General features: G+C 48.4%; 1 protein-coding gene across 2 annotated transcripts in view; it reads right to left on the reverse strand.

Moving 5' to 3' along the window:
* The window catches only part of DLGAP5 (discs, large (Drosophila) homolog-associated protein 5), a 30,481-nt gene extending 19,044 nt beyond the window's left edge, over positions 1 to 11,437 (reverse strand). The window contains exons 1-3 of one of the 2 annotated variants that reach the window (XM_014947000.1): positions 10,671 to 11,437; positions 8,908 to 9,053; positions 943 to 1,192 (exon numbers count right to left, since the gene is read on the reverse strand). In XM_014947000.1, coding sequence (XP_014802486.1) covers positions 943 to 1,183 — 241 coding nt within the window. In that variant the 5' untranslated portion in view covers positions 1,184 to 1,192; positions 8,908 to 9,053; positions 10,671 to 11,437. Of the gene's footprint in view, positions 1 to 942; positions 1,193 to 4,067; positions 4,104 to 8,907; positions 9,054 to 10,670 lie in introns of those variants that run through there. The other variant, XM_014946999.1, reaches the window with a different exon arrangement.
* Between the last annotated feature and the right edge of the window lie 119 nt (positions 11,438 to 11,556).

Genomic DNA, 11,556 nt, shown 5'->3' on the forward strand with positions numbered 1-11,556 from the left:
GCTCTGTTTTTTGTCAGGATGTGCTTCAGATGCAAAACTTGTATGTCTCACTCTTCCCCTGCTCTCAAGGTCACTACTGGCACACACTGTTGCTCCAGGTGCAAGTAAATCTTAACTCTGTGAGTGACCTTTCACTGAGCCCACACCTAGATATTTCCCTCTCAGGTTTTTTTCAGGCAATAGTTCCCCCTCTCTGGGTACAATATTTTCCATGCAACTCTTTCTTCAGACTAAAACTTAGTTCCCTTGTGTACTGTACTATCCATGAGGTATCGAGATTAAATTTGTTCTTTGCCCTTAATCCATGGTTTTGTGGTTGTTCCTGCATCCTGCCTGCATTGGCTCACACACAGGGGAACCTAATTGTGGTCTGTCGAGGGATCCTTGTTCACAGAGCATTATCCAGGGGAAGAGAAACAGACCGGAACACGGCCTTCGACACAGGAACCCAGAGGGGAGGGGAGTATCAATAAGGCCAAAGAAACCAGTCTTGGACAGTAATTCTGCCAAGTAGATGGTAGCAAAGACTGTGAAATAACACGTAGTGTAATCAACTAATCAAAGGCGTGTTTAGGATAATGATTTCGTAGAATAGATGTATGTGTGCTTTATATAGGAAAATGGTGCAAACTAAACCTGTAATAAGTCAGGTGGAGGGGAAGAATGTGAGCTCCAACTTTTCAGCCCATGAGAAGACAGACAGAAACTCAGGCGCCCGGGATAAGGGTATAAATATTTAAAGGTTGAGAGATTGCAGGTGCATCTATTTTTGGTTCACCCGATTCAGCGCTGTTTCGTATAATAAATTTTTAATCTTTGCTTTGGTGACTTTGTCCTCTTTAAATTCTAAGCGTGAGCCGGTGTTTCTCACCATGTTAATAAATCTACTTAAAGACATTCTTAAAAATTAAAAAAAAAGCTTCATAACCAGCCTTTACTTACTCTGTTTCACACTGCTGCTCTCTTGAGAGCACATTTCACTCGTCTCATTCAGCTGAGAGATTTCCCTCTCTTTTGAGTGCTGCACGTTGATGTCTGCCAACCCAAACCGCCTGCCCTTTTCGAACACCTTGTGCCTGTTCTCCTTTTGCAGCATGGATTTTCTGCGAGTGACTTTCGCCCTGATGGCTTCTGTACTCAAATCCTTTTTGTAGCGACTGGCAAACTGGGAGGTTGCAGCCATTTTGATGACCTTGAACAAAACAAAACAAAAAAAACATCGTGATTAGGGGGGGGAAAAAAAAAAAGCTGTCAAGTTTTGGTTTGCCCTTTTCATTAGTGTTTACACCCTAGGAACAAAGCGAGCCCTAGGTTCTTCATGTCTGTATGTGTAGCAGAGAAAATGCAAATGCCCATTTCAATAACGAGTCTTCATTATTTTTCTTCATTTTATGCATTCAAGGGGCTAGTTAGTTTGTTAACGATCAACAAGTCTGACACAGAATTAAGTAGGGGACGCTGTGTCACTGCCAGGGATTGTCCTGCTGGTCTGTTTTCAACACAGATGTTTTTCATGTTAAGGAGATGTGGGAAACGAGCTAAGTTTTGCTTCAGCTAATTGATGTATCATTGTTAGCGTGATAGTACTAACAAATAAGCTTTAGTAGAAGTAATAAAAATTTAATAAATTGTATCTAACTAATCCCTACAGATGTTCTTGGTCCGTTGAAATGTGTGTGCATCTATTTTTGGCGCACCCGATTCAGCGCTGTTTCGTATTAATACATTTTTAAACTTTTGCTTCGGTGACTTTATCCTCTTTAAATTCTAAGATGCAAGTCGGTGCTTCTCACAGAGACAAGCAAGTAAATGACAAGGTTGTAGGACAATACTTGGAAGCAACCCTGCCACTGAGTGTGTGGCTTATACCCTATCTGATGGCAAAGCATTTTTGTTGTGCATCAGAGTATACTTGGCACCATCTCCCAAACCAGTTTCCAGGATGCAACCGCAATACAATAGCATTTATTTCAAGCAGGATTTCTTTTTTTTTTTTTTAAATAACCCCGTCTTGTCCGTGGTTTTCATGATTTCTTCCTGGAGAGAGGTCAGGACCAGCTCTTGTAATTGGTCTCACTCTGCCACCTCAACCAGGAAGAAGGAATAAAGACAAAGTCTGCTCAGGTACCACCACTGCTCTCAGTGTCCCAGCTCACGGCAGTATTCACGTCCCGAGTGACTTGCACAGCACCAACAGAACCTGCATAACCACCTGGAAGTGCTTGGAATAGACACAGGAGACAAGATAGGAGTCAGAAATCTAAACAGGTATATTTCCCTTCTTTTTTTCCCCCAATACTTTTGTTGCTGCAGGAGAGTGATCACAGAATCACAGAATGCTATGGGGTTGGAAGGGACCTCTGGAGATCATCTAGTCCAACCCCCTGCCAGAGCAGGTCCACCCAGAGCAGGTTGCACAGGAATGTGTCCAGGTGGGTTTTGAATGTCTCCAAAGAAGGAGATTCCACCACCCCTCTGGGCAGCCTGTTCCACCTCTGGAAGAGGCTTCTGCCACCCTCAAAAGGAAAGAAGGTCCTCCTCATGTTTAGATGGAACTTCTTACGTACAAATTCGTGCCCATTTCATCTTGTCCTGTCCCTGGGCACCACTGAAAAAAGACTGGCCCCATCCTTCTGACACCCACCCTTTCAGTATTTTTAAGCATTGATCAGATCCCCTCTCAGCCTTCTCTTCTCCAGACTAAAAAGACTCAAGTCCCTCAGCCTTTCTTTTTAAGAAAGATGCTCCAGGCCCCTCATCATCTTTGTAGCCCTCTGCTGTCCCCTCTCCAACAGTTGCCGGTCCTTTTTGAGCTGGGGAGCCCAGAACTGGACCCAGTGCTCCAGATGGAGCCTCCCCAGGGCAGAGCAGAGAGCGAGGGATGACCTTCCTCCACCTGCTGGTCACACTCTTCCTGATGCACCCCTGATGTAAATGAGAATAAAAAGCTAAACTCAGCTTAAAGCACTGAATCAGAGACAGGGGTCTCTCCCACAGAATCCTGGAAGAGCTGGGGCATGTCAGTGCCACCTGATTTGTGAACATCTTCCCTGTCATCCTGCATCTCACTTTCCAACTTTTAGAAACTGAATAAAGATGCCAGTTAATTAGCAATGATTGCCTTAAACACTGATAAACACTTAACACGTTTAAAGGATTTTTGTGCCCTACCTTCTACTTTGAACAATGTTTTCCTAGTTATTGTACTATAAACCCACTTAAGGTCTTCTCCCATTAATAAGCCTCAAGAGCAAGTGATCCACCTTTCAGTGAGCAATCCTGCTGCAGAATTTGTCTGAAGCTTGAAGAGGGAAATATAACGTACGCAGAGATACAGAGAGAGCTTCCCACAAAGGTATTATTAACTTATATCCCAGGTCAGCAAACACAACACATTACTCATGATCTCTTTGGGTGCACAAAAATCGAATGGCGAGCTCAATGGCCTAAATGTCTCTTTAGGATAAAAATACGTGTGTCCTTTTCTTTCCAGGTTAGGGTTCCTGAGCACTGCTTTGCCCCAACAGGAGCCTAGAAGATAATTTGGAATTTAGACTGGGCATAAACGCAAGTAAAGACTAGTAGCAGGAAAGAAACAAAGGGCTTAAATTAAAGATTTGGGACTGACTAGCATGTAGTACCAAAATGAAAGTGAATTAAACTTATAGGATTGACTTTTATAAAAAAGTGAGGGAGAAGAGACACTTTTGACCAGCAACATCAGAACGAGAAGAGTGACACGGACAAGAAAAACGTGTAGGTGCACAGTTAACATTTTTAGCCAGAAGAGCAACAAAGTGGAGCAGGAATTGCAAATATCAGCATTTTTTTTAAAGCAGGAACCCGGCGAGTTTAGGGACTGAGGAAGGTCTCGACAAAATGGTTCTGAGACGGGGCCCACCATAAGCCGAACCCCGCCTTCCAGCCCCCTGCTCCCCGCCACGGGCTGGACCCTCAGCCCTTTCTCCGCTACAGCTTCGGGGACCACATCCCCGCTCACGGTGACCGTTCCCGGGACCGTTCCCGCCCGCAGCGGCGCCCCCCGAGCCCCCCCGGCCCCACCGTACCTGCCCCGCCGCCACAGCCTCCTCAGGACAGCACGCCGCGCCTCACTTTCAAATCTCACCCGCCAGCGCTCATTGGCCACTCGCGGCCCACCCGCGAGCTCCCATTGGCCCGCTCGGGGCCGACCCGTGATGGGCAGAACCGAAGTGGCGGAGCGGGCCGTTCACCCGTCTCACCGCGCTTCATCCTCACTGGCTGAGCTGAGAATTTCCCTCCTCTCATTGGCCAGCGCGGTGCGGGAGGCGGGGCTTGCCGGGAGGTCATCCCTTGGCGTCCCGCCCGCCGCGGGGGCCGTCGCTCTAAGATGGCGGCGGGGGGAAGCGCCTCAGGCTGGGCCCAGGCTACACCTCAGGCGGCGGCCCAGGCCGTGGGGCCCTCACGGCGGCTCGGGGGCAGGGTGACGGGACCGCGGGCCTCCCGCTGCCCTCCCGGCGCCCAGGCCTATGTCTGTGCCTCAGCGATCGCGCCGTGCTGTCTCCTGAGGGACCGAGGCCGGGTTCACAGGGGCCTGGGGTTGTGCCGAAGTTTGCCGCCCCTCTGCGCCCTCCTGCATCGTACCGAGCCTCCGGTTTGCTGCGGTGGGTTGTGTTTAACGCCGTTCTCCACCTGCCGTACCGTTTGTTCTGTGTTTCTTTCTAAAAAATCCGTGGAGATTCAAATGCTAGGGGAGAGCTCAACCACTTGGTGGCACTGCAAAAATATGGACGGCTTTTGGAAAAAAAAAAACAAAACAAAACCAAAACCACCAAGTGTTTCCAAGCAGGAAAGTGCTGAGCAGCAGGAGTGATGGTCAACGGCGGGGGACAGCCATACCTTGCAAACAGCCTAAAAATGCAGAACCTCCGTGCGGCAGGACAGTAAGATGTGGGTAAATTCTTACATAAACGTGATTACAGTGGATGAAGATAGTAGTAAATGGATTAAAGGCCATTAGTGCAGAGCGGTTCCCCACAGCAATGATGAGTCTTGCGTTTTTGGAGATGTAGCAGTTGGAGAAACGTCACCCCCCCCAGGTTCCCTGTACAGAGTGGAGGGGTTACAGCAACGATTTGGAAATGTCCAAGATCTGGGCTTCTCCTAAAATCATTGATTTACTGTAAGATAATAGGAAATTCCTATGGAGGTTGTTGCCAGGTTCCCCAATGGTATGAAAAAGACCCAATGAAAGAGCAGAAGTCCAGGAGTTTGTATTTGTGGACTCTGCCCACAGAGTCCAATCCAATGCAGTCCTCAGTGCTGGCTGGTTTTGGTTACTCCCCTTTTTCTCCCAAATCAGTGGAATTTGAGGACATTCAGCAGTTCTACCTTGTGATACCATGTCATAGTCCAATGATGTGAGCCATGCTGAACTACTCAGGGGAAAAAATGAGTGCAGGAGTATCTTTCTTCCGGCCAAAAATCATTTTTTCTTCCCATATACCTGCATCTGAAGGATTCCTTCATACTGGAACAATTCTTGTTGGCTGCTCGGAGCATCTAGATTGGGGCATTTGCTAAATTCCCACTCCTGTGGATGTCGATACTGAATTTAGGCTGCACTTCAGCCGGGGCTTTAGTCTCACCAGCTGGAATAACACCATCAGTGATAACGCAGCCACACGCATGTGAGAAACACCAGCTCACATTTAGAATTTAAAGAGGACAAAGTCACTAAAGCAAAGATTAAATATTTGTTATACGAAACAGCGCTGAATCGGGTGAACCAAAAATAGATGCACCTGCGATCTCTCCATTTTTGTATATTTATACCATATCCTGAGTTTCTGTCTCTTATTGGCTGAGAAGTTGGAGCTCACAGTCTTCCCGTCTGCCTGACCTATTACAGGTTTAGTCTGTACTTTTATCATCTAAGGCACACACACCCCTACCCTACGTAATCATTATCCTGAACACGCCCTTGATTAGTTGATTATGCGATGCGTTATTTCACAGTCTTTGCTACCATTTACTGTCCAAGACTGGTTTCTTTGGCCTTATTGATATTCCCCTCCCCTCTGAGTTCCTGTGTCGAAGGCCGTGTTCTGGTCTGTTTCTCTTCACCTAGATAATGCTCTGTGAACAAGGATCCCTCGACAGACCAAGGGCATTTCTGGGGATTAATTGGATAGGCTCTACTATCACTAAGACTCCTTTGTTAGCACAGATACACTAACAAGAATATATCAATTAGCTGAAGCAAAACTTAGCTCATTTCCCACACGCACTTCAGGGCAGATGGGCAAACCGAGTACCTAAATTGGGTCCTTGGCGTGCTCAGGCTGTGCCGTGCAGCGTCACTGGCTGTCACCTGAGCTAGCCAGGTTAAAGCCAGAACAGGTTTCCTTAAAATGCTGCAGGCTGTCGTGGACGGAGTGATTAACTTCACTAGTTAGAGTGAAGCAGTGAAATGTTATTGAGGTGAAACAGTGATTTAACAAAACCAGTAGTAAGTGCGATAAAACCAGTAGTGAACACGATAGTGTTTTACGAGATCCGATGTCAAGGTACACTCTATGATTTACTGCAGAGAGGACAGGGCCAGACAGGCTGTCAGGGAGACCCTCCCATTGAGTCACGATGTTCAGAAAGGTCTTCCTTTGGTTTCTAAACTCCTTCTCAGAGAGGAGTCTGGGTGCAGCTGGATCCAATCCTAGTGCCAGACTTGGTCAATGGTTTATGTCTAAAGGATCATATATGCACAATCAATCCGTTACGTTACTTAGCTAAGATTTCAAAGTTCAGCATGCTGTTAGTCAGTTCCTGAGAATCTGTTGGGGCAAGGAATCTCCCAACCTCAAGGAGTAGAACCTGAGGCAAGCGTCCTCAAAAAGGGGAGATCCTGGCGTGCAGCCACTGCCGTACAGGAGGGCTCAAAGGGCTCTGGGGCTGTCCACTATTTATACAGGAAGATAATTGGCCTGAAGTCATATTCTCATGGCAACAAAATTTCTAGGTCCCCACTCCAGACAGTATTTTGACTATGCTGCCAGCCATCCCCCAAAGTCCGGGTGCAAGTTATCACAGCTGCTGCTGCGATGGCCATGGTGGCCAAGGCCGGGCAGGAGTAAAACAGGGAGAGCACACCACCACAAGGCACACCTTCCACTAACAGGATCTAGGTCACTGCAAGGGTCTTGATGGATTTGAAGAATGCTGTGAATTTGAAAGTATTGCAGTGTCATTTTAGGAAAAAACAGAGTCATTATTTTCAGCCACATTCCTGGCCGCTGCTGATTTTATGGTGTTAAAATGAACAAATACACCACCATTTAATAGAGAGAAACAAGAGATATGAATATAAACTCATTATCCTGTACAGATATTATACATGCCTTAAAGATTAACCAAGTCGTTCTAATACAATCCTGATGATTTTATGATAATATTCCTGCATTTTAGCCACTGAAACTTTGAGAACCAATTTGAATTTATCTATTTCTTGACAGTACAACTATCATTATCGGATACATCTTGTACTGAGGAGATCGTTACGTGGAAATCTGCTAACTTGCTCTTTCTAGTCTTCATTCCTTCACATGGGATATTGTTCTTTCTTATGGTAGTTCTTCCTGCCTCTGCCCAGAGAAGCTGTGGCTGCCCCATCCCTGGAGGGGTTCAAGGCCAGGTTGGAGGGGGCTTGGAGCAACCTGGTCTGGTGGGAGGTGTCCTTGCCCAGGGCAGGGGGGTTGGAATGAGATGGTCTTTAAGGTCCCTTCCAACCCAAATCATTTTATGATTCTATGAAAAATGAACCTTACTGAAGAGTGATATGGAATATGTAGGGAAACCCATCTCCAAATTTAGCCCTGAAATAATTACAAGTCCTGAAGATATTTTCGGTGAAAGTTCAGGCAAATGGAGTTATGAAGCTGTAGCCCACAGTGCCACATACTTGCCACTTGCAGGGAGTCATAGAGAAGCCTCTGTAGGCAAAGTACTGTATGTGGAGCCCAGCACGGCGCTGCAGAGGGCAGAGAGTAATGCTCCTGCCAAATTGAATTGATAACCTCTTAATCAAGTGTGCAGCAAAAGCATTACGGCGCATTGGCTGTCGTTCCCAGTTGCGCTTACGCTTTTCATCTGAAGCGGCTGCTCGTTTAAAAACCAGAACAAATTACAGGAGCAGAAAATAGAAGCTAAATTCCTGCCTTACGACAACTAGGAAGCACGGTTAACGCCTTCTTGCTGCGTTTTCTTGCTCCGTTCTTCGGGTTTCATGTTTTTAAGAGGGGTGTGAGCTAGCCACCCACCGAGCCTCAGCCTGCAGGCTGGGAGGAGGGCATGGCCCCAGCAGGTAGGAGGGAAAGCCATTTGGATCCTCACCAGGATGAGCTCGGAGAGCGTCTTCCCGTTCCTTTGCTCCCCCCACCTGGATTAGCACGTACAACAAATGACAGGCAACAGCCCACGGTGCTCAAAAGAACTCGGCAACTTTGTTCTGTTCCTTCAAAGAGCACTTAGAGATGCCTAAACCCCAGATGTGTGGGCCCGGGATGCTGAGCTGATGGGAACACCTACACGCTGGCCATGCAAAGCACAATCTCCTACATCCTTCTTTTGATGTTTCCTGCAAGCAGGTCCCTCCGCTCCTTAGGTAGGAGGTTCCACTCGCCCTTGGGAGGTGTCTAATGCTGGCTGGTCTATAAATAGAAAAATGAGGTACCCGACTCTGGGTATTATATTGCATTCTGGCAGCCTGACACCTAATAGCTAGATGTTGTAGCACATTTATAAGCTCCCGGCTTTCACTGGAGCTAGTCTAAAATGCAAACTAGCTATCTTGTAATGCAAAGTACAGTTGGAAACAAAGCCAGAGTGGTTTTTCTCTCAGCATATCGTTACATCCCCTGTTATTTACAGTACCTTGCCACCGAATGTTCCCTGCTGTTGGAGATTTCAGTCAAAAACCCGCTCCGGCGGTACAGGTGAAAGCATCCTGCAGCTGGTTTCACCCTCCAGGGCCCTCACATTTCTTTCCAAGCAGGCTCAGACCTTGCTGTTTTTCTTCTCTGGGGAAGAGGGGAAGGAGAATTAACCCAAGAACAAATGCCAGATTCAACCATAAGCCACTGCTGAGTTGAGACCAAACGTTTTGTTGTTTCCAGGGTCTTTGGAGTGGGTCACTTTGGGTGAATTGTACTTTTATCCCCTTTAGCAAAATCAGACGAAGAAACCACTTAGTGTGGTGGTATTAGGTGATGTTTCAGCAGCATTAAGTAGGTTTCTAATAGAGTTAGGCCAGGACCATTGCATTTTCACTTAAAAAGTGCATTCTTTCCCCTACTTTAGACAAGACTTCTCATATTTTTTTATTCTGGGGGCATGGTTGGGTTAAAACCTGTCTGTATATTTTTTTTTTTCTTAGCAGGCCTTTGTGTCTCCATTATCCAGAAGCAGAACATCTCATCTGGAAGTTGGATGCGACTGCTGGAGTTCAGTGTTTCACAGCTAAACAAATACAAAGGTGAGAGTCTGAGGCAAAGCTTTGAGGAATATGACCATGAATTGAGATGGAAACAATAAAAGAGCTCTAACGCCTTGGTTAATCCTGTGTCCTCTGACAGAGCTAAACTTCTCCAGGTCTCAGATAAGATAGGACCCGTTTTCTTTATCTGTTGGGTTTTTTTTTTTAATGTTCAAGGCTACTGAAATGCAAAAGTACCAGATGGCCATGTAAGCTAAACAATGTGCAAAATCTTTCTTATATTATCACTAAATGCCCTGGGGGGGGAGGGGAGGAGGAGAAAGGTTATTTAGTCATTAGGAGTCACTTAGCAGCAAATGGCATTTACTCTTTATCAACTTGCAACAAAAGACTGGGTCTGTACCGTTGGGGGGCCTTTTGCTAATATGACAGGGCACATATTTCAATCCCCTTTAAGTCATCTGGCGATATCTCATGTGTCAGTGTTTGGTACCAGGCAGTAAATAGGTGGGGTTTTTTCATACAGATTTTTTTTCCCCTGGAACACATGAAGCTGCTGCCTCAGCAGCAGCTAAATCCTGGCGTTGTCCTGGGGTTTTGTTACAGTCCAGAGGAGAAAGTACTGGAGGGACGAGGAACTGTAGCTTCTGCTTTCCATCCTGTCACTGAGCTGATATTTGACCTTCAGCAACTCATTTTACCTCTATCTTCCCTCCCATCCTCGCTTCATCTTTGTATTCAGTGGCCATAGTCAACAGGGACTGCGGAGACTTAGGGAAATTCATCTCAGCCATCTGAGACGCCATGTTAATGTGATCCTGTGCCTTGGCTTAATTAGCTCTGCCCTTCGTCAGGACTGCTGCGGCACGGGGCTGTGCTGACACACTTATATTGCTTTTTAGCTCAAGAACGCTCTCAAGGATCTTCTCGCAGTATTGCATTACGTGGAATGAGTGGTGTCTCCACTGCCACCCTCCCGCAGGTCAGAGAAACCAGGCCTTTTCCTTTTGATAGCCCTGCTGTCACCCTGGGTCACCCGTGGTCCCCCATGGAGACCTGCATCCCTCCCCAGTTCCCTCTCAGCAGAAACAAACTGCTGACATCTTTTGAGGAAGGGGGAGGCTCTTCCTCACAGGAACCCCTTAGGCTCAAGCCACCATCTGGTGCCACCACCTAATTCCACCTTTCCCGTCCTCGATACCTTTGGTTTTGGAGGATGTCTTTGGTGCCCATCTCTTTCTCCCTGCAGGCGGAGAGCTTCGCGAGGACAGCACGGAGAAGATGGCCGCGGTGATGCTCGTGTGTGACCAACCACCACCGTGCCTCCTGGGGTACCTCTACACCGGGAACAGCAGCTCGTGTGTCCTCTGCAAGGACATAGATGACGGCAAAGGGTATTTAGTGATTGTGCCGGGGAGGTGACGTTGGCCAAACAAGGCTGGCACCGCGCTGGGGGGGCTCCAGTACCCTGAGGGACTCCCCCTTCACCCCCCCAGTAACCTCCCAGCAGCGCCTTTGGCCCTGTAGCCACAAGTTATGTCCATCTTAAAGCCAGCAGGTCCATCAGATGAGTCTCTCTGGCCTCCCGCAGAGGCCCATAGAGATTTTCAGCCTGTTACCAGCGCGTTAAATCCACTCCTGAGCTGGGAGCTGGCACCCCCTTTGCTTTCGGTGCCACGTTGGGCCCCTCACGGCAACCGGCACTGAGCTCCGGGCCTGGAGACACCGTGGGGGCACCGACACCGAGCTTCCAGCCTGGAGACACCATGGTGGGCACGGCCGCGGGGGCCCCCAGCCCTGGGACTACGGGGGGGCCTCGACCCTGCCTCTCCCCACCGCCGGGCTCTGCCTCCAAACGTCCCCGGCCTTCAACCTGCCGGCCGGGCACCCCCTCAGCGCCCGGCCCGGGCCTGCGGAGAGCCCCGCTGAGGGGAAGGACCGCGGCGGGGAGCCCTGAGGGGAGCCGCGGGCCCTGAGGAGACCCGAGAGGCCCCGAGCCGGGGCCTCCGCGGTGCCCGCCCGGCTCTGCCTGGCGGGGCGGCCGGTGCCTGGCACGGCGCGGGGACGGTCGGCGGTACCGCGGCCCT

Source organism: Calidris pugnax, unplaced genomic scaffold (genome assembly GCF_001431845.1).
Source record: "Calidris pugnax isolate Ruff unplaced genomic scaffold, ASM143184v1 scaffold127, whole genome shotgun sequence".
NCBI lineage: Eukaryota > Metazoa > Chordata > Aves > Charadriiformes > Scolopacidae > Calidris > Calidris pugnax.